Here is a 24,154-nt window from a genome sequence, read left to right on the forward strand (position 1 = left end):
CGCATCGGACAACGATCCGCACCACGTACCGGACAACGATCCACACCATGCACAGTACCACGCACCGGACTTAGCTCAGGACCACGCTCCATCCTACCTTCCCCGGCCGATGCCCCGGCGCACCCGTCGTGTCCCACACTCCGTACCCCCGCTGGGTGCACATGCGCACCTTCGGTGCGGCTTTTGGTGAATTTGTCCTCTCAAGCCTCCGTTTGTCCCCGAACCATACCCTCGGTTACCACTGCCAGCACATCCATCCGATGCACCTCACCCATGATTCCACCACACCCATCCAATCCACCTCACCCATGATTCCACCAAACCCATGCGATCGACCACAACCATGATTTCACCACATCCGTCCATCCGATCGACCACACCCATGAAGGAGCCACACCCATCCGATTGACCACATCCATCCGATGGACCACAACCGTGATTTCACCACACCCATCCATCCGATGGACCACACCCATGATTCCACCACACACATTTTATTGCACCACACCCATGATTTCAAGAAAAAAGATGAAAAAAATCGAAAACGCCAAAATATCCCTGATATTGTCACGTTGTTGAAAATGGCCTTAAAATCCATGTTGTTGTTGTATTGTCACGTGCCCTGGACTTCGGAATTCCTGATACAAAATTTTCATGATGGAACTTAATTCAACCACATTTGGTTGTTGCATTTTAAATGCTAGCATGACTGTGACACCTTGGGTCTGTTGCTGCTGGTTGACAGGGTTTTCATCATCTTTTATAGTAAAAGGCTGACTGGGTTAATTCAACGAGATGCATTCTAAAGCGAAGATTCGTTGGCGTTTTTCCCCTCGTTTTTCAAAAAGACCTAAATTCCGTTTAATGTTATCAATGGAAACAGAAGCATTTATTCATGCACTTGCATTGGAAAAAATGAAATTTTCCTCGAGTCTTCACACCTAAAATCCTCCATGGTGTCGGCACCAAATCCCTGAGATTTGGTGTCCTTGTGTGTGTTTGGCTGGTGGTTTGATCAATAACCATTCCTCTGGGATATTGGAAGGAGTAATATTAAGAAGCAGAGGCATTTATTAGGTTTCAAGTAAGAGTGGAGATGGAGTTATATTCGTACAGGAGTAAGAAGAGGCAAATTAAGAAAACTAGCCTGGCTCGGCGTGCTCCGTGCGCTTCACCGCATTTTGCTTCAGAGGGATAGGCATCTTTGACCATGCCTACTTTCTCAGGGAGTGAGGGATGGTGGGAATGGTGACTGTGGGATGGTGGTGGTGAAGGTGGATTAAGGGTTGTGGGGAATGGTGGAGGGGGAATGGGGTGGATGGTGCTTGCGGAGATGGGGGTGTTCGGGGGGGGGGGGGGGGTTGGTGGGGGAGGGTGGCCAAATATATCTTGTGCTCTGATTGAATATACACTGTAAATCAGAACCCAACACGTACCAATAAAAAGGAACTGAGTGCAAATTTATATTTATTTTAAATTATCAGTTAGAGCTGGAAGGGAAGGTCAATACAAATTTATCAAAAACTGGATGGGAAAGTTGAACTTACAGCCTCACAGAGCAGATGTTCCCCCAGTACACAGCTTACTTTCGACTTCCAGCCGAGTTTTTACGTCATATTTTATTTTGCTCATATCACAATCTCGATCTCAAGTAATCAAGTCAATGTAACAAAAAAAGTAGCACTGATGAATATGGGTAAGTTCCGAATGTGTTTCTTAGGTTAGCTTTAAATATTGTCGAGGGCCGATGAGGACCAGCCCTGGACAGATAGCCGAACAGTTAACTCCGAGGCGTCAGTTCGAAACTTGGCGGAATGATTTTTTGGCACGCAAGGGCGAAGAAAACCAGGGTCTTACCTGTACGAAGGAATCACAGGGCTTATTACTCGAACCCACAAACAAATAAACACACACGTCAAGGAAAATTCACAATACAAGAATGAAAAAAGAAAAAGAAAAAGAATTCAATGAAATAATTGTGAGATGATAAAATGTCAAAATTAATGTGGAGGTAAAAAAAAAAAAAAACTCCTAATTTGAGGATCCTCCATCAGACACAATTACAGACAAGGGAATGATAAAAGAAAAGAAAATGGTGTGATGAGTTGGCCGATTCACAGCCTGCTCCATGAGGACGAACATGAATGGTCCCCGAATCTCCGCCCACTAGATGGCGCGCCACATGGCAACCTGAGCTGCGAAGCGGTGGCAAAACTTCCTCCTCCAGCCTTTCCGCGCTCCACAAGACCCCGATAAATCTCAGGTTCACACAGCACGAAGCGCAGCCTCCTTGAGCCAGGCCAGAACAAAAGAGAGCCAAAAAGACGAATTCTTCCTCGCGAAGATGACTGCCCCGGAGCGCTCTTGATCAATCTTTTTCCACAGGCGCTCACGAGCCAAAGATGTGCCACCGCCCGCGACCAAGCTCAGAACCCGAGAGTGATGACTTCTGCGACCGCCCGCCACACAGCCAGTACCGGAGAGAGTGAGGAGGGGGGGGGGGTTGTGTGGGTGGGCACACCCTCCTTTGACCAGTTTGTCCCTTTGTCCTTTAGGGCCAGTTTTCGTTGAAAATGGAGTACTGCACATTGTGCTTTTTAAAAATGATGCATGTTTCACAGTGATAATGATTTATTGATGGTTTTCTAAATTGTCTTTGCAGAGAATCAATTGAAAATGGTTTCTTATTCCAAGTCAAGTTCCCAGTTATGTCAAGCAATACCCAGACGTGAGATGCCATACAAGTGCGCTGTGTGCAGCAAGGAATTTTCTTGGTTGGCATGCTTGAATTATCAGAGAGTAGAACATGCAGAAGAAAAGCCTTGTAAATGTTCTGTGTGCAGCAAGAATTTTTCTCGTTCATCATTTTTACAAACGCATCAACGGATAAACACAGAAGAGACACCCCACCTGTGTTCTGTACGCAACAAGGCGTTTCCTTTTGCTTCACGTTTGAAAAAGCATCGATGGATGCACACGGGAGAGAAACCTTTCAAGTGCACTGTGTGCAACAATGAATTTTCTTGGTTAGCATCCTTGAATCATCAAAAAGTAAAACACACAGGAGAGAATCCGTATAAATGTCCTATGTGTGGCAAGGATTTTGCTTTTTCATCAACTTTTCAAATACATCAAAGAATTCACACAGGAGAGAGGCCTTATAAATGTCCTGTGTGTGGGAAGGATTTTGCTCATTCATCAACTTTAAAAGTACATCAAAGAACACACACAGGAGAGAGGCCATATAAATGTACTGTGTGTGGGAAGGATTTTCCTCAATTATCATCTTTACAAACACATCAAAGAAAACACACAGGAGAGAATCCGTATAAATGTCCTGTGTGTGGCAAGGATTTTGCTTTTTCATCAACTTTTCAAATACATCAAAGAATTCACACAGGAGAGAGGCCTTATAAATGTCCTGTGTGTGGGAAGGATTTTGCTCATTCATCAACTTTAAAAGTACATCAAAGAACACACACAGGAGAGAGGCCATATAAATGTACTGTGTGTGGGAAGGATTTTCCTCAATTATCATCTTTACAAACACATCAAAGAAAACACACAGGAGAGAGGCCTTATAAATGTACTGTGTGCGGGCAGGATTTTGCTCATTCATCAAATTTAAAAGTACATCAAAGAACACACACAGGAGAGAGGCCTTATAAATGTACTGTGTGTGGGAAGGATTTTCCTCAATTATTATCTTTGCAAACACATCAAAGGAAACACACAGGAGAGAGGCCTTATAAATGTACTGTGTGCGGGCAGGATTTTACTCATTCATCATCTTTAAAAGTACATCAAAGAAAACACACAGGAGAGAGGCCTTATAAATGTACTGTGTGTGGGAAGGATTTTCCTCAATCATCATCTTTACAAACACATCAAAGAAAACACACAGGAGAGAGGCCTTATAAATGTACTGTGTGCGGGCAGGATTTTGCTCATTCATCAACTTTAAAAGTACATCAAAGAACACACACAGGAGAGAGGCCTTATAAATGTCCTGTGTGTGGGAAGGATTTTCCTCAATTGTCATCTTTACAAACACATCAAAGAAAACACACAGGAGAGAGGCCGTATAAATGTCCTGTGTGCGGCAAGGATTTTGCGTTTTCACCAACTTTCCAAAGACATCAAAAGGTACACACAGGAGAGAGGCCTTACAAGTGTTTTGAATGCCTCAAGACTTTTGGTCGGGTCTCAGGGTTGAAGCGGCATCAAATGATACATACCGAGGAGAAGCCTTACCAATGCTCTGAATGCCTTAAGGCTTTTACTCATCTCGACAAGTTGAAGCGACATCAAATAATACACACCAGAGATAAACCTTTCAAGTGCCCTGAATGCCTCAAGGCTTTTATTGACGTCTCAAGGTTGAAGCGGCATCAAATACGACACATCAGAGAGAAGCCTTACCAGTGCTCTGAATGCCTTAAGGCTTTTACTCATCTCTTCAATTTTAAGCGACATCAAATAATACACCGGAGATAAACCTTTCAAGTGCTCTGAATGCTTCAATGCTTTTGTTGACTTCTCCAATTTGAAGCGGCATCAAATAATACACACCGGAGAGATGCACTACACATGTTCTGTGTGCGCCAAGGCATTGTTGTATCAATCAAAGTTGAAGCGGCATCAAAAATCCATGCACAAGAGACAAAGGAGAGAAGACCTACAGGTTAAGCCCGACAGGTCTTCAAGAAGATAGCACGATTGATCCAATTCGCCACCATCTCAAGTCACTCCACTCCACTCTCCCCTCATCCAATCCATGATATTTTCTACCCCTGTTAACAACCCACTCCAAACCCTTCTCCTTCCAAATTTTCTTCTGTATCCATCTTGTCGATCCCATGCATCCGCCACTACCCATCTTTCCTTCATACTCGTCTTATTTGGCCAACTCTCCCTCTATTTTATCCTTCACCTCTGCTGTTGGTGTTTCCCTCCCATTCGTCCTCCCTCTGTTTCTCCTGCTCCTTTTGTTCTGTTGTTTCCTGATCCGTTCAGTGTTCTTGCTCTTGACTTTTATTCAAAAAAGTGTAGGTTTTGTAAGGTAGAAACAGAAAATACTGGTCACCTTCTTTCAGGTTATGAAAAAACAACTGCCTGAATAACTGCATACACAAAAGGACAACAATGTGTGCAACGTACACCATTGGGACATCTGAAAAAATTTCAACATCTGGGTCTCAGAAAAAAATCAAGGAAGCATGAACCAAAAGCGATTGGTTGAACATGAGAATGCAGTCCTCACGTATGACCAAATCATCCCTTCAAATGTGAACAGAGAAAACAAAGCATTGCAACAGGACATTGTACTTGTGCATGAAAAGGAAAAGATGGCATTGCTAATCAAGGGGTCAGTACCCAGCGACTTTGGTCTAAATAATGTGGAAATCAGGAAATTGACCAAGTAATCAGCATCTGAAAAATGAGGCCAAGAGAACCTGGAAGCTGAAGAGTTCCGACAAAATGGGAAAGATGAAGAACCTCTCTTAGATCTTCAAAATAGTCCCCAGGAATAGTCGGACAAACTAACTACAATTGGAGGCTGTCTGTGGTATAATGACAATCCTGGAAATAATCCTCAGAAGAAAACATTGAGAAGACTTTTTCACAATTTGGACTGTGAAACATGATATTTTACCGAAATGGAGGTGGCTACTTTGAGTCCTGAGAGGACTCCGTTCCACCTTCTCAAAACGGCAAATGGATGTTACAACAGACGAGAGAAGCTGTTCTTGTGTTCTGATTCTAATAAGTATTTTCCCATTTATCATGATATGAAATGCATCGAAGGATAGACAGAGCACAGAAGCTTTTGCTGGTGTCCCTCATTTGTGGATGGTAAAATGCATGCACCCTGCCACGCTAAATCCCCAAATAATCAAACTCATTGAGGAAGCAACGGAGCTCTGCAATACCACATTGATATTGCAGCACTGAGACGGAAAAAATTGAAACACCAGAAGTGAAGATACCTCATGTGTTCTTCCAGGGTGACTGTCTCTCTCCCTCTTGTTTTGCCTGGTTCTGGACCTACTGAGCAAACTCATTGATGATGAAGGACAGGGATACACCCCAACATCTAACAGTATAATGTCCAATGGGTCAGGAAAAGTGGCCCGTCTAATGTATATTAATGATTTAATGTTCTTTGAACCAAACGACGGAAAATTTGCAGAACCATTAAAACTAGTAAAATGGTATTCAGACGACTTGTAAAATGCTGCTAAATGTGTGGAGTGCACATTCATAAGAGATTGATCAACAACATTGGATAACATAAATATCGACCGAAGAACAACAATACAGGAGCAAGAAAATAAAACATCATGCATGCACCTCAGAGTAGAAGAGCGTGACCAACTATTTCGCAAAACAAATGCGGAAAACAATTGACAGAGAATATCTGTAGAGAACGAGGCAAATTCTAAAAACACATCTCTCCCCAAGAAATAAAATGGAACTTGAAAACCAGCCCGCAGTGCCAGTTTTCCAACATATTGTTGTAGTTTTGTATTCCCTGGGAGATTGAAGCACATACACAAAGAGTAAAGCTAGTTATATCGTAGTATTCTGTTTCGCTATTCAGTATATATTGCATTCATGTGAGCAGATAAGCATTGAGAGTGTTTAGTTAGAAATCCCATTTGTATGTTTCCTCTGCCATACAGTCTCTGCCTTCATGTCACATGTTACATGCACCATCTACAGTCCCTCCGCCAAAGAATCCTTACTCACCCAGCCTGCCATAGTGAAACCCCCACCGTCAACACCACATACAGCTGCACCCAATCGGTTTGTTGAACACCTGAGACCAATTGACCATCTCAAGGGAGACAGTGCACCAGAGCTGTAAAGGCCAATCAACAGGTGTCATCAGGAGTTGGGGGTACTGAAACACCAATCAGGTACGAGGAGGAAGGATCTGTCGGCAGGCAAACTCCTCCTACTGACTGGGGGAGAGGGGTGGGGATCTGCAATGCGAGTCGGTGGGTACAGATTCTAATAAAAAGCGAGAGCCGAGCTCACGAACAGAATTATTGGTGGCACATGTTCATCAGAGTTGGTGCAAGGTGTGAGGGGCAGGACACACCAGCTTTCTCTTTCTCTTTTCCTCGATGCATGTGGTGCATCGCCTCTGAGTTGTGAAGTCATTGTTAAGGTTCAGAGGGCGGGTCTGTCACGTTGTGGATAATGTGGATGTATACATACTCCACATAATTGTGAATGTAACAGCTATTATATTACTCCCTTTGTTAAATTTGCCTGATTGTTGTGCACTAAAATCCCTTTCCTGAAGAAACTGTGTCCTGATTGATTTTGATTGCGGCAGAAGATAACTTAATGTCAATCGGGCTTTGTAAGCGTTCCAAGCGGTTATGCAACAAGAGGGCCCACTCGGCCAACTAGTTAAGATTGATTACGTAATCATCGGCACGGTACCCGCTCATACTCCGGCTTTTTCGTGGATGGTAGCAAAACATTTTCTAAGGAAACATTTCCTTTGCAAGAAAGTAATTGACACTGTATGGGATTGTTGGGCCACATCACAATGAGATATTGCACCTGAGACTTGTCTCAAAGATGGCACCACACCTTAGTCTTCTGCCATTTTGATTTCCTTCCCACAAAATAGTCTTGCATGACAATGTTGGTCCAGCTGTCATTGTAGAGATAAATAAAACCTGGCCAGTCTATCCGTGATGCTTGACCCTACCTGGTACCCTTGTGTCTTAATTTACCGAAAGATCCGGGGCCTTCTGATCATAAGTAATCTACTTGTGAAGCAAAGGTTCCTCTCTCTTAGGGTAGAAATAATGTTGTGTTGTAATCTCCTCTATCATCTTTGTACCTGATTGTCATCATGTACAGCATCAGTAAAAGTTTATAATTGAAAGGGCTGGACTTTCAAGTCGGTAGAGACGACGTTTCACCGAGAATCCACTCGCCTTGATCATGGCAGTTGTTGAAGTCAATGAAGAAGAAGCTTTGAAATCACCACGTAACCTCAACCGCTGGTCGTGTGAATTGGTCTGTTGGCCAGTCCGGGTGTTCCGTGACGATTGTAGATGATTTGGGGGAGATGTTATAGCCTGGCCCCACGACCGTGACAGATTAAATTGCAAACTGCCCCTTTTGGTGAGAGGTGGTGATTCAACTCTTTCCCAAATGGATTCCTTTACACATCGAGCAAACCACTTTTGTTCTCTGTCCAAGATGACTGATGATAGCAATGTAGAGGGTAGCAGGGTAGCTGTTTTACTGCTACCTCAGGGAGTGATGTCCTTGCATTATGCAAGTGACTCGGCATGCTCCGGCTGACAGTAGCTGGTATGGGCCCCTTGTCCAGGGTAACGGATCCCCACTGCTTTGTGGGGGAAGTCTCTCGAGGCAAAGGCTATGAGAAGGACAATCAGATATCAAACCACACCTGTAGGTCAGCCTGGGCAGGGTTGCAGTGTGGATAAATGTGCCCATGAAAGTCAATGGTGGTACCAATTTGGCACGAGATTTCTTGATGAACGGTCGCGACAAATCCCGAAGTGAATGCAAATGAAGCCAAAAGCATCAACCCCTTCATTTTACCTCGGCTTCAGTGCAGACAAAGGCCATTGCAGATAAATTGTTGAGATTTTCACCATTACTCCAGACAGGATTTCCGCATTTAATGGCTATCTCGAGACCCAAAGGGGTCTCAGGGTCCGGACCAGACTCAAAAATCTCCGCATCGAGGTCCTCTACAGTATAGTTTTTATGTGGTCCATATCGGACCAGTGGTTTGGGAGGAAATTGCAATTTTTTGATCGATGACGTCATCCGCTGCGGCGGAACGTGAATCGTTATTCGGGAATTCGTGAATTATTCAAAAAAAATTGGCTTGCCCCGCCGCATCCAGAACAAATAGCGAGGTCCGACCGGTACAGTCGGCTACTCCGGGGTCATATCTAGTACCTCAGTATTCAGTAATTCGTGGGTATATGGGACCCTCCGGTAGGCTGCTAGCACCTGACAAATTAGGTACCGTGATCGAACGCGGCACTTCCGCATTGCGAACACATGACACACGTCCATTCACTTTGTGCAGTTTGGTGGCACATCGTGGATATCTCGGGAACCAGAGGGTTCCCTGGGACCAGACCAGTCTCAAAATGTCCGCCTCGGGTTCCTCTCCAACATAGCGTTTAGTTGGTCGCGATCGGACCAGCGGTTAGCCCGCAAGTTGCAAATTCGTGACCGATGACGTCATCAGACCACCGCCGCTATTTGTCACCTGGGCTAATCCGTGCAGAGCCTCCTGCATTGCACCTGCATGCACACTCGAGCACTCGAGCACCTCCATTGTTGTCATGAAGTGCGCATGGGGAAGGAGCGTGGTTAACGACGTCATCGGTTTACAAAGTCATCGTCATCGTCGTCGTCGTCATCATCGTCATCGGCTTACAAAGCCTAAAGTTTGTCGTCATAATTCCTCAACACACAACAACTTTGAAATTTCTTGACCGTGATGTGCTCTACAATTATATCGGAAAATGTAAATTTATGACTATCAGTCACGTGGTCAGGCAGCTATTTTGGATTTTAAATAAAGAAACCTCGAAAAAAAAGAAAGAGTTTGGGGTCACTGTCAAATCATTCGCGAACATCCTGCTTTTCCCAAACCCGGTTTTACCGGGGGTGAGGATAGGCAGGCCAGAAACGTGGCATCATCACACATGTTACATGCGGCGTAACCGCTGTCGAAGATTTCTTTATGTAAGAATTAAAAGACTTCACTTTGTTTTCGAGATTTATTCAGTTATTGCGGAGAGAAAATTCGACTCGATACAAACAGATTACATTGCACACATACACAGCAATACAACATCCAAGTAGACTTCTCTCTGCCCAAGCCTCGCGCAGCGTACTCTTGTATAAAACGAAATTTTCTTTCCTCTTCTCAGGGAGTAGGCTGAGGTCATTACAGGATTTGCCAGAGGTCAGACTCACTGGCGCCTGACCATCTGTTTCCTTGACAAAGTGTTTGTAGAAGTTGGTTATCACAGAAGGAAAAGAAAAGGTCATTGTACAGGCCGAGGAGGAACATTTTCTGAGGCTTCCAATCTGATCAATCTCAGATAATGAGATCTTGTACTGAAAGCGAAAGCTGAATCTGCAATCTCGCCCCAGCAAACATCCACAGAGGTGAAAAAGGTCATCCCACAAACTGCAGTCTTCACGTTTTGTTCCATATGCACTTTCTTTAGTATCTTATGCGAAAACTAGATGCTTTAAAAACAATTTAGCTCTCAAAATGAATGAATGGAGTTTGGGCAATGCAATTTACATGTCTGTGATAACTCACATACTCTTGGCTTACAAAAGTCTTTAAACCTCTACACCGCTAACGGCAAGTCCAAGGGCCGGTGACCACGCATTGGACCACGCATTGGACCACGCACCAGACCACGCATCGGACAACGATCCGCACCACGTGCCGGACAACGATCCGCACCATGCACATTACCATGCACCGGACTTAGCTCAGGACCACGCTCCGTCCTACCTTCCCCGGCCGATGCCCCGGCGCACCCGTCGTGTCCCACACTCCGTACCCCCGCTGGGTGCACATGCGCACCTTCGGTGGGCTTTTGGTGAATTTGTCCTCTCAACCCTCCGTTTGTCCCCGAACCATACCCTCGGTCACCACTGCCAGCACAAACCATCCGATGCACCTCACCCATGATTCCACCACACCCATCCAATCCACCTCACCCATGATTCCACCAAACCCATGCGATCGACCACAACCATGATTTCACCACATCCGTCCATCCGATCGACCACACCCATGAAGGAGCCACACCCATCCGATTGACCACAGCCATAATGGAGCCACATCCATCCGATGGACCACAACCGTGATTTCACCACACCCATCCATCCGATGGACCACACCCATGATTCCACCACACACATTTTATTGCACCACACCCATGATTTGAAGAAAAAAGATGAAAAAAATCGAAAACGCCAAAATATCCCTGATATTGTCACGTTGTTGAAATTGGCCTTAAAATCCATGTTGTTGTTGTTGTATCGTCACGTGCCCTGGACTTCGGAATTCCTGATACAAAATTTTCATGATGGAACGTAATTCAACCACATTTGGTTGTTGCATTTTAAATGCTAGCATGACTGTGACACCTTGGGTCTGTTGCTGCTGGTTGACAGGGTTTTCATCATCTTTTATAGTAAAAGGCTGACTGGGTTTATTCAACTAGATGCATTGCAAAGCGAAGATTCGTTGGCGTTTCCCCCCCCCTTTTTCAAAAAGACCTAAATTCCGTTTAATGTTATCAATGGAAACAGAAGCATTTATTCATGCACTTGCATTGGAAAAAAATGAAATTTTCCTCAAGTCTTCGCACCTAAAATCCTCCATGGTGTCTGCACCTAAATCCCTGAGATTTGGTGTCCTTGTGTGTGTTTGGCTGGTGGTTTGATCAATAACCATTCCTCTGGGATATTGGAAGGAGTAATATTAAGAAGCAGAAGGCATTTATTAGGTTTCAAGTAAGAGTGGAGATGGAGTTATATTCGTACATGAGTAAGAAGAGGCAAATTAAGAAAACTAGCCTGGCTCGGCGTGCTCCGTGCGCTTCACCACATTTTGCTTCAGAGGGATAGGCATCTTTGACCATGCCTACTTTCTCAGGGAGTGAGGGATGGTGGGAATGGTGACTGTGGGATGGTGGTGGTGAAGGTGGATTAGGGGTTGTGGGGAATGGTGGAGGGGGAATGGGGTGGATGGTGCTTGCGAAGATGGGGGTGTTCGGGGGGGGGGGGGGGGGTTGGTGGGGGAGGGTGGCCAAATATATCTTGAGCTCTGATTGAATATACACTGTAAATCAGAACCAAACACGTATCAATAAAAAGGAACTGAGTGCAAATTTATATTTATTTTAAATTATCAGTTAGAGCTGGAAGGGAAGGTCAATACAAATTTATCAAAAACTGGATGGGAAAGTTGAACTTACAGCCTCACAGAGCAGATGTGCCCCCAGTACACAGCTTACTTTCGACTTCCAGCCGAGTTTTTACGTCCTATTTTATTTTGCTCATATCACAATCTCGATCTCAAGTAATCAAGTCAATGTAACAAAAAAAGTAGCACTGGTGAATATGGGTAAGTTCCGAATGTGTTTCTTAGGTTAGCTTTAAATATTGTCGAGGGCCGATGAGGACCAGCCCTGGACAGATAGCTGAACAGTTAACTCCGAGGCGTCAGTTCGAAACTTGGCGGAATTATTTTTTGGCGAGCAAGGGCGAAGAAAACCCAGGGTCTTACCTGTACGACGGAATCACAGGGCTTATTACTCGAACCCACAAACAAATAAACACACACGTCAAGGAAAATTCACAATACAAGAATGAAAAAAAAGAAAGAAAAAGAATTCAATGAAATAATTGTGAGATGATAAAATGTCAAAATTAATGTGGAGGTAAAAAAAACTATAACTCCTAATTTGAGGATCCTCCACTCAGACACAATTACAGACAAGGGAATGATAAAAGAAAAGAAAATGGTGTGATGAGTTGGCCGATACACAGCCTGCTCCAATGAGGACGAACATGAATGGTCCCCGAGTCTCTGCCCACTAGATGGCACGCCACATGGCAACCTGAGCTGCGAAGCGGTGGCAAAACTTCCTCCTCCAGCCTTTCCGCGCTCCACAAGACCCCGATAAATCTCTCAGGTTCACACAGCACGAAGCGCAGCCTCCTCGAGCCAGGCCAGAACAAAAGAGAGCCAAAAAGACGAATTCTTCCTCGTGAAGATGACTGCCCCGGAGCGCTCTTGATCAATCTTTTTCCACAGGCGCTCACGAGCCAAAGATGCGCCACCGCCCGCGACCAAGCCCAGAACCCGAGAGCGATGGTTTCTGCGACCGCCCGCCACACAGCCAGTACCGGAGAGAGTGAGGAGGGGGAGGGGGGGTTGGGTGGGTGGGCACACCCTCCTTTGACCAGTTTGTCCCTTTGTCCTTTAGGGCCAGTTTTCGATGAAAATGGAGTACTGCACATTGTGCTTTTTAAAAATGATGCATGTTTCACAGTGATAATGATTTATTGATGGTTTTCTAAATTGTCTTTGCAGAGAACAATTGAAAATGGTTTCTTATTCCAAGTCAAGTTCCCAGTTAAGTCAAGCAATACCCAGACGTGAGATGCCATACAAGTGCGCTGTGTGCAGCAAGGAATTTTCTTGGTTGGCATGCTTGAATTATCAGAGAGTAGAACATGCAGAAGAAAAGCCTTGTAAATGTCCTGTGTGCAGCAAGAATTTTTCTCGTTCATCATTTTTACAAACGCATCAACGGATACACACAGAAGAGACACCCCACCTGTGTTCTGTACGCAACAAGGCGTTTCCTTTTGCTTCACGTTTGAAAAAGCATCGATGGATGCACACGGGAGAGAAACCTTTCAAGTGCACTGTGTTCAACAATGAATTTTCTTGGTTAGCATCCTTGAATCATCAAAAAGTAAAACACACAGGAGAGAATCCGTATAAATGTCCTGTGTGTGGCAAGGATTTTGCTTTTTCATCAACTTTTCAAATACATCAAAGAATTCACACAGGAGAGAGGCCTTATAAATGTCCTGTGTGTGGGAAGGATTTTGCTCATTCATCAACTTTAAAAGTACATCAAAGAACACACACAGGAGAGGCCATATAAATGTACTGTGTGTGGGAAGGATTTTCCTCAATTATCATCTTTACAAACACATCAAAGAAAACACACAGGAGAGAGGCCTTATAAATGTACTGTGTGCGGGCAGGATTTTGCTCATTCATCAACTTTAAAAGTACATCAAATTACGCACACAGGAGAGAGGCCTTATAAATGTACTGTGTGTGGGAAGGATTTTCCTCAATTATTATCTTTGCAAACACATCAAAGAAAACACACAGGAGAGAGGCCTTATAAATGTACTGTGTGCGGGCAGGATTTTACTCATTCATCATCTTTAAAAGTACATCAAAGAACACACACGGGAGAGAGGCCTTATAAATGTACTGTGTGTGGGAAGGAGTGCACTTTAGAAAAGCCTCAATCATCATCTTTACAAACACATCAAAGAAAACACACAGGAGAGAGGCCTTATAAATGTACTGTGTGCGGGCAGGATTTTGCTCATTCATCAACTTTAAAAGTACATCAAAGAACACACACAGGAGAGAGGCCTTATAAATGTACTGTGTGTGGGAAGGATTTTCCTCAATTATCATCTTTACAAACACATCAAAGAAAACACACAGGAGAGAGGCCTTATAAATGTCCTGTGTGCGGCAAGGATTTTTCGTTTTCACCAACTTTCCAAAGACATCAAAAGGTACACACAGGAGAGAGGCCTTACAATGTTTTGAATGCCTCAAGACTTTTGGTCGGGTCTCAGGGTTGAAGCGGCATCAAATGATACATACCGAGGAGAAGCCTTACCAATGCTCTGAATGCCTTAAGGCTTTTACTCATCTCGACAAGTTGAAGCGACATCAAATAATACACACCAGAGATAAACCTTTCAAGTGCCCTGAATGCCTCAAGGCTTTTATTGACGTCTCCAGGTTGAAGCGGCATCAAATACGACACATCAGAGAGAAGCCTTACCAGTGCTCTGAATGCCTTAAGGCTTTTACTCATCTCTTCAATTTTAAGCGACATCAAATAATACACCGGAGATAAACCTTTCAAGTACTCTGAATGCTTCAATGCTTTTGTTGACCTCTCCAATTTGATGTGGCATCAAATAATACACACCGGAGAGATGCCCTACACATGTTCTGTGTGCGCCAAGGCATTGTTGTATCAATCAAAGTTGAAGCGGCATCAAAAATCCATGCACAAGAGACAAAGGAGAGAAGACCTACAGGTTAAGCCCGACAGGTCTTCAAGAAGATAGCACGATTGATCCAATTCACCACCATCTCAAGTCACTCCACTCCACTCTCCCCTCATCCAATCCATGATATTTTCTACCCCTGTTAACAACCCACTCCAAACCCTTCTCCTTCCAAATTTTCTTCTGTATCCATCTTGTCGACCCCATGCATCCGCCACTACCCATCTTTCCTTCATACTCGTCTTATTTGCCCAACTCTCCCTCTATTTTATCCTTCACCTCTGCTGTTGGTGTTTCCCTCCCATTCCTCCTCCCCCTGTTTCTCCTGCTCCTTTTGTTCTGTTGTTTCCTGATCCGTTCAGTGTTCTTGCTCTTGACTTTTATTCAAGAAAGTGTAGTTTCTGTAAGGTAGAAACAGAAAATACTGGTCACCCACTTTCAGGTTATGAAAAAACAACTGCCTGAATAACTGCATACACAAAAGGACAACAATGTGTGCAACGTACACCATTGGGACATCTGAAAAAGTTTCAACATCTGGGTCTCAGAAAAAATCAAGGAAGCATGAACCAAAAGCGATTGGTTGAACATGAGGATGCAGTCCTCATGTATGACCAAATCATCCCTTCAATTGTGAACAGAGAAAACAAAGCATTGCAACAGGACATTGTACTTGTGCATGAAAAGGAAAAAATGGCATTGCTAATCAAGGGGTCAGTACCCAGCGACTTTGGTCTAAATAATGTGGAAATCAGGAAATTGACCAAGTAATCAGCATCTGAAAAATGAGGCCAAGAGAACCTGAAAGCTGAAGAGTTCCGACAAAATGGGAAAGATAAAGAACCTCTCTTAGATCTTCAAAATAGTCCCCAGGAATAGTCGGACAAACTAACTACAATTGGAGGCTGTCTGTGGTACAATGACAATCCTGGAAATAATCCTCAGAAGAAAACATTGAGAACACTTTTTCACAATTTGGACTGTGAAACATGATATTTTACCGAAATGGAGGTGGCTACTTTGAGTCCTGAGAGGACTCCATTCCACCTTCTCAAAACGGCAAATGGATGTTACAACAGACGAGAGAAGCCGTTCTTGTGTTCTGATTCTAATAAGTATTTTCCCATTTATCATGATATGAAATGCATCGAAGGATAGACAAAGCAAAGAAGCTTTTGCTGGTGTCCTCATTTGTGGATGGTAAAATGCATGCACCCTGCCACACGAAATCCCCAAATAATCAAACTCATTGAGGAAGCAACGGAGCTCTGGAATACCACATTGATATTGCAGCACTGAGACGGAAAAAATTTAAACACCAGAAGTGAAGATACCTCATGTGTTCTTCCAGGGTGACTGTCTCTCTCCCTTTTGTTTTGCCTGGCTCTGGACCTACTGAGCAAACTCATTGATGAACAAGGACAGGGATACACCCGAACATCTAACAGTATAATGTCCAATGGGTCAGGAAAAGTGACCCATCTAATGTATATCAATGATTTAATGTTCTTCGAACCAAACGACGGAAAATTTGCAGAACCATTAAAACTAGTAAAATGGTATTCAGACGACTTGTTAAATGCTGCTAAATGTGCGGAGTGCACATTCATAAGAGATTGATCAACAACATTGGATAACATAAATATCGACCTCAGAACAACAATGCAGGAGCAAGAAAATGAAACATCATGCATGCACCTCAGAGTAGAAGAGCATGACCAACTATTTCGCAAAACAAATGCGGAAAACAATTGACAGAGAATATCTGCAGAGAACGAGGCAAATTCTAAAAACACATCTCTCCCCAAGAAATAAAATGGGACTTGAAAACCAGCCCGCAGCGCCAGTTTTCCAACATATTGTTGTAGTTTTGTATTCCCTGGGAGATTGAAGCACATGCACAAAGAGTAAAGCTAGTTACATCATAGTATTCTGTTTCGCTATTCAGTATATATTGCATTCATGTGAGCAGATATGGCATTAAGAGTGTTTAGTTAGAAATCCCATTTGTACGTTTTCCTCTTCCATACACTCTCTGCATTCATGTCGTATGTTACATGCACTATCTTCAGTCCCTTCGCCAAAGAATCCTTACTCCCACAGCCTGCCATAGTGAAACCCCCAGCTTCAACACCACATACAGCTGCACCAAATCGGATTGGTGAACACCTGAGACCAATTGACCATCTCAAGGGAGACAGTGTACCGGAACTGTGAAGGCCAATCAACAGGTGTCATCAGGAGTTGGGGGTACTGAAACACCAATCAGGCATGAGGGGGAAGGATCTGTCGGCAGGCAAACTCCTCCTACTGACTGGGGGAGAGGGGTGGAGATCTGCAATGTGAATAGGTGTGTACAGATTAAAATAAAAAGCGAGAGCCGAGAGTAGTGTATATATGTTGATCCTGGACCCCATTGACTTACATGTTAATTTTCCTCAAATCAAACGCCTCTATTACTCCACCCTCAAATCCTCATTGACTTACATGTTAATTTTCATTAATTTTTTAGATATTATCATTTCCCCTGAACACCTTTTTTTCCCTCCCACCCTATCCTCAATCCTCCTTCATTAGACCACTCAAACAATGATCCTTCTATATGATGAACCTATAATCCTTCTGGCCTTATGAACCAAGTATCAACGATCCTTGACCCCCCATTAACACCTATCCTCAATCCTCCTTCATTAGACCACTCATAAACAAATATTTACCCTTATGGATCTATGATCCTTCTGGCCTTATGAACCTATGATCCTACAGCTAATGTTCTTATCTACACCATTTTTAAACCTCCATTAGTCTGGTTGATAGGAAAAAAAAAGGCGGCGGTAGCCCCTTAAAATCCCTAACCCATTATATATATAACTTATCGTTTATATCTTATCACTTATATACTTATGACCATAAGGGAGACAATCAATTCCATTTTTAAAAATAAACCTCTTATCATCAAAAGCCCCCAATGCTTTCTTATTTATCTCTTCTGAATATAATTGATGTTTATAACTTTTTATTCCATTAATCTTTCTAAACTCTTCTTTCTTTGTTGTTATTAACTGTTTACTTGTGTTTTTTGTAATTCTTTTGAGTAAAATGAACCCAAGATTTCTTCCCCATTCATATCATATAATTTGTAAGTCCAAGGGACTGTATCCATTACATTAACAATTTTAAATAATTCACGAGTCCATTTTTGTGTAAAACCTTTCTCAAAATGGCTTTTCCATTTGTATATTCTTACAATATCACCAACTTTGAACTTAGGGTTTCTCAAATTAATCTCCTTTTCATATTCTAGTTTTGTAAATGTTTCTGATGGTTTTGATTTTGTTGATGAATGAACTGTATTATTGTAATTATCTACAATATCTTGAATTAAATACACCCATTTTTGAGAACTGAGTTGTGTGAATTTTTTATATAATTTCTCTTTCAAAGTATGATTAAAACGCTCAACAACAACTGCCTTTCCTTCATTAAAGGTGCTGTATAATTTAATACCCTTCCCCTTAAGAAATTTCACAAATATTTTGTTATAGAACTCTGTTCCCTCATCGGTCCATAACTTCTTTGGTTTTCTTTTATCCCTATCAAATATTTGTTGGAAGGCTAACATTAAAGTATCACCCTTTTTATTTTTTAAAGGAACAACCCAGGCATATCTACTCCTCAAATCAATAACGGTTAAAGCATACCTGTATCCCTTATCATTATTTAGTTCAATTAAATCAGCGGACCATATGTGGTCGGTGTATTTGGAATAAACTTTCCTTCTTTTAAACTTTGTGATTATAGGTTTATGTAATTCATTAGCCAAAAGCTCCTCAGTCTTGATGACATCATTGGAGTTTAATAGTTTTTTGAGGAATAACCAAGACCAAGTTTCAATTTAACACTTATCATTTTTTTCACAATAAACCTATCAACTTTCTCTCTCAACGTAGGATTTCGTATCAAAGACAAATTATACAACATTTCTCTGTCTGCTTCATGTTTTTCATCCAATGTAGTAGTATTCCCATAATCAATATCATGCTTCATACACACTTCATCAACCCTATTTATAGGCTTGGACCAAGGTTTAGGATTGTCAGCCTCATCTAATCTTTTATCCAGGTTTGTTCCAGGACCACAGAAAGAATATCCAGGTAGATGTAGTTCCCCAGGAATTCCAGTTGTTCTAAATTTACTTCCTGACAGAAACTTTTGTATGTCTCCTCCACTTTTAGGAGAGATGATTTGGCACATTTTAGAGCCACACACTTGACATATTCCTTTTTGATAAACTCTATTATTTTTAGCTTTAACATAAGAGATATTTTTAGATTTGTTTTTTTTTTTACATTTGAGACAATAACTCATATTTATTTATCAGAAAAATTCTGACAGAGTATCAAAACCTTTTTGGTTTTTAACATATACATTTCAATCTTTATTTTAAAAACATAAAGAATCCTAAGGAATGCCTTCACTCTCTCCTCCATTTAATTACAAATAAAACTAACTAAAGTCAATAACACCAACATCATCAACCACATAATCTTTTCCTTCTTCTTCTTCACCACTTTCTCGTTTAGATCTACTCCCTGAAATACCACCAGTCAATGCTCCCGCCGCTATTTTTGAAACCATTATCCTTAAAAGAGTCATTAATTCTTTATTTTCCTCTTCAGTGCATTGAGATTGATTTATTTGCTGTAATACATCCACTCTTTTTTGAATCTCTCTGATATCCATCTTTTTATATTTTTCCTCCCTCTCTCTTTCCTCCTTCTCCTCCTTCTCCTCCTCCTCTTCCGTTTTTGAAACCAATATTTCCATTAGACTTTTTATTTCTTTAATTTCCTCTTCGGTGAGTTGAGATTGATTTATTTGTTGTAATACATTCAATCTTTTACGAATCTCACAGATTTCCATCTTTTTTATTTTTTCCTCCCTCTCTCTTTCTTCCCTCTCTTCAACTCCTTCCTCATCCCTTGCTACCCTTGAGTTTGGACCCCAAAGAATATTATACATATATTCATCTGGATTTTGAGATATTCTTGTATCTGTAATTATTTTTCTCATAATAGGATACCAATAAGATTTGTTGATAATTTCTAAAAGAGTTTTATATTTCATAACTTTGAGAAGTACATTTTTATTTAATATTTTAAACAAGTCTCTATTTGTGGGTTTAGCAATATCAGTATAAGACCAGTTTTTAATGATAAAATTTCCATGTATATGCTTCAAATCATAAGGTATGTAATACCGAGCACCCTTTTCTTGTAGGTATCCCTGAATACAAAAATTATAATTCTCTTGTAGTCTTTTTCCTGCCATTTATGTATCAGAAATATATGTGAGATTAATATTATAACAGGTAATACCACCCCATCTTCCCACTACCAAATCGGTTTGTATTCCTCGGCTTTCTATCCTTATCTCATTACCTTCCTTCTTTGTTATGTTAACCATCGCTATACTATCATATATTTTTCTTTTCTTAAAATCATGTATTTGTTGTTTACTAATTGTACTTCCACATAAATCCTTATCCTCACCAAGCAGATAATATTCTTCTTTACGAGACTGATTCAAATCATGTAGGTCTTCTAAGTTTATTGAAAAAGACCAATTATACCCTAAATCAGGCATATCATACCCCCATTTATTAATTAGCATATTAACTATATGTCCTTTATAAAATTCAATTGTAAGCAGATAGTTAAATTGAATGAGGAAAGGTGTATGGTCAGTATAACCGGGTGTTGTGGTTGTAAATTTTACTTGTTTAACAAAACGTGCTGTTTTATTTAAAGATATATATTGTGATAAATCACTAAATCTAATCAAGTCATTTGTATCTGTAGGGTTTGGATAATTGATTAATTTATAAGTATTTTTCATATTAATATTTTTTGTTATATTATATTTTTGTCGTTCAGCCTGTGCCTTTGTATAATAATTTTATAAATCAATATCCTGAGAGGATTCTCCAAAGATAGAACCATCTTTTCCAACATGTCATTTATATTAGATTAAAAATGATATCATAAAAATTTTCATTATTGTTGAGTTGAAATAATACATATAAACATAATTGTCCACAACATTTAGAATTAATTTCTTGAACTTGAAATGTTTGATAAACACCATTCTGTAAGAATTGTATTACTTCAACAGGCGGTGGCATACCATAACTATCAAAATTATATTTATCCTAACTATTAGGAATACAAACCCAATGAGAACCAATCTGTGTGTCTAAATTCATAATAATATTCTTTGTATTCTTATTTACTAGGGCATGCCCGTACTATATCTATATCTAAAATTATATCCCCCCCCTCTATTTACATGAAATGGTTTGGTCCAAAGCGAACGGCTTGCGAGTGGTGACAATCCCCCCCCCTCTATTTACATGCAATGGTTTGGTCCAAAGCGAACGGCTTCCGGAGTTTGGTAAAGAAATCGCCATCGCGTGCACAAACGCGCAGGAAAGCGAATGAATCGCAAATTCGTTTTTATTAGTTGTAAAACATAGTTTAACGCCAACATAGTTTGCAAACGTGAAATAAATGAATACGCTCTCAAATGTGCCATCCGAGGCAGAGTGTGCCCGCCACGTTCGGCACACGCGATCGTTCGCTGCTCTCTGATTGGTTGAATCGTTTTTTGGACATAGCTCGGTAAGTAATTGTCCGATTAATATGAAACCTTGAAAAGGCACATCCTCGGGTCCCCAGCAATATACCTGGCAAGTTTCAAGTATATCGGACCGGTAGTTGTCGAGAAACAGCGGTCACAGACAAACAAACAAACGTACAGACGTACAGACAGACAGACAGAGATTACTGGAATTATAGATAGATATGTATTAATTCATCTCTCATACAAATAACGACATTATCAATTTTTAGTTTTTTACAATATTTAGCTAGTTCTATATTTGACGTTGTATTCTCTCCAAATTGTTTAAACCATTTATTCATTTATTTATGAGAAAGATACAATCCATTACCCCGTTTAGTTAGTTTAACACCCGCTTGAGCGATAGAGGAAAGCATATCTCCAACCAACAATCTAGCTTTATCAGGCAGTAGGTGAGTAAAATCCACAATTACACCACTTCCACTAATTTGTTTCTCCAACTCCTTGTTTTGTCTTTCCAATTCTTTTTGAGCTTTTAGTTGTGCCTTCCTTTCATTAGCAGTTTTTACCGCTGCTGAAATACCACCAGTCAATGCTCCCGCCACACTCAAACCAGCAAATAAAGGAATTAGAAATGGGAGAAATCCTCCTCTTGACTCATCTATTGAATATTTCTTCAACATAGGTTTTGTCATTTTAATTTTAAGTGATCCAACATCATTTAGTGTTCGGACCTGCTCTCTTGTCAACAAAACATCAATTCTTACTGCTCCTTTTCTTTGAATTGTATTAACATTAATAATACAAGGCTTTTGATTTTGAATACAATTTTTGTAGTGTGAGGGTGTGAGGTAGATTTGTAGATTTGAGAGTGTGAGGCGCGATTGGAGAGTGTGAGGCGCGATTGGAGAGCGTGAGGCGCGATTGGAGAGGAGTGTGAGGCGCGATTGGAGAGGCGTGTGAGGGATTGGAGAGGAGAGGCGTGTGAGGGATTGGAGAGGAGAGGAGTGTGAGGGATTGGAGAGGAGAGGAGTGTGAGGGATTGGAGAGGAGAGGAGTGTGAGGGATTGGAGAGGTGAGGGGAGGAGTGCTAGGTGGAGAGAGGAGAGTGTCAGGTGGAGAGGAGTGAGGGGTCACATATTATGTGAATATTATAATAGCCGTAGATGATTCTGTCTGTCTGTCTGTTGGGCGTCTGTCCGGGGTGTGGCTTACTCGGTTTGCAGAGTAGCTCCACCCATAGCTCCACCCATTCTGGGAGTGGCTTCATATAATTATACACAAAGAATTAAGTTAAGCACCCCCCCCGTTTTTTTACAACCTCGCACATTACAAGTTTGTTGTCGTCAAAACAGTGTAATATACCCATGATATTGCTATATTTTCTGGAGAAGTGATATTATGGTCACATAAAAACATAACAATCATGCCGTTTTCAATATTTTATTCTGAATAATTTAAGGTGAAATTTTTTGGGAATTTTAGGCATATTTACACCTCAATTTAAGTATGGAGCTATAGGTCCATCACGGACAGTGTGGATGACGTTTATGTTTTCTAACGTACAGTCATTGTTCTGAGAAGACCTCTAGCGATCTTTGCGTCAATAACGTGTGTAGGACCCACGTGATCGGATCACTGACTCAACCAATCACTTTTTTTCACTTTGATCACTCAATTTCATCAATGGATAATTGCTAATGTCATACCAATCATTATTTGATCTCACATACCTTAGAATATATGCCACTGTATACATATACACAAAGAATATATATTAGGGGGTGCTTACCTTAATTCGTTGTGTAGGGGTGCTTAACTTAATTCTTTGTGTATATAAACAAATATCCACCATTTTATTAACTCGCATAGCTTTGAGGCCTGTTTTGTAGGCCCGTGGTGTCTTGCTCTCTCTCCCAGTTTTATTTCAAATCAAATTCGATATATCATTTCATTTTTCACAGTCGCTAACATAGTTTTAGACTCGGTTGAAAAAAAACGGGAAGAAAATCCAATGAAAATTGCCGTTTATAGAACGAAATGAATTCTCAAACGCCTGTAACTTCAAGGCCATTGAGTCTCTCTCACGCCTTTATCTCCAATCTAACTCACCATATGATTTCATTTTTATCGATGGTTTTAGACTCGGTGTCAGCAATAATTGAGAACATTCCACACACGCGGGAAAATGCAGAGATATATTTTTAAAAATCGCGTCATGGTGTATCATACACCGCCCAACATGACACCGACGGCAACGTGTCGATATATATTAAAAATTCGTATTTTTTGTATGTAGGTAGTATGTATGTATGAATAATAATACAAGGTAGTATGTAGGTAGTATGTATGTATGTAGGTAGTAGTAGTATTTTGTGGTATTATGAAGTGGTAGTAGTATGTAGTGGAGGAGTAGTAGTTGTAGTGCCAAGTTGCCATAGTAGTATGTCGTAGTAGTAGTAGTAGTAGTAGTAGTAGTAGTAGTAGTAGTATGTTGTAGTCGTATGTTGTAGTAATAGTATGTTGTAGTAGTAGTATGTTGTAGTAGTAGTAGTATGTAGTAGTAGTAGTAGTATGTTGTAGTAGTATAAGTATGTTGTGGTAGTATTAG

At 41.3% G+C, this 24,154-nt stretch overlaps 1 protein-coding gene and 1 pseudogene across 1 annotated transcript; both read left to right on the plus strand.

Moving 5' to 3' along the window:
• The first annotated feature begins 2,676 nt into the window (after positions 1 to 2,676).
• On the plus strand, positions 2,677 to 4,714 carry LOC137434765 (uncharacterized). The gene is given in 2 exon segments (XM_068127877.2): positions 2,677 to 4,487; positions 4,489 to 4,714. Coding segments are annotated over 2 exon segments (2,037 nt in total).
• Positions 4,715 to 13,166: 8,452 nt separating this feature from the next.
• On the plus strand, positions 13,167 to 14,961 carry LOC137416682 (uncharacterized; annotated as a pseudogene).
• The last annotated feature ends 9,193 nt before the right edge of the window (positions 14,962 to 24,154 follow it).

Source organism: Myxine glutinosa, unplaced genomic scaffold (genome assembly GCF_964187855.1).
Source record: "Myxine glutinosa unplaced genomic scaffold, kmMyxGlut1.1 SCAFFOLD_693, whole genome shotgun sequence".
In the NCBI taxonomy this organism is placed as follows: Eukaryota; Metazoa; Chordata; class Myxini; order Myxiniformes; family Myxinidae; genus Myxine; species Myxine glutinosa.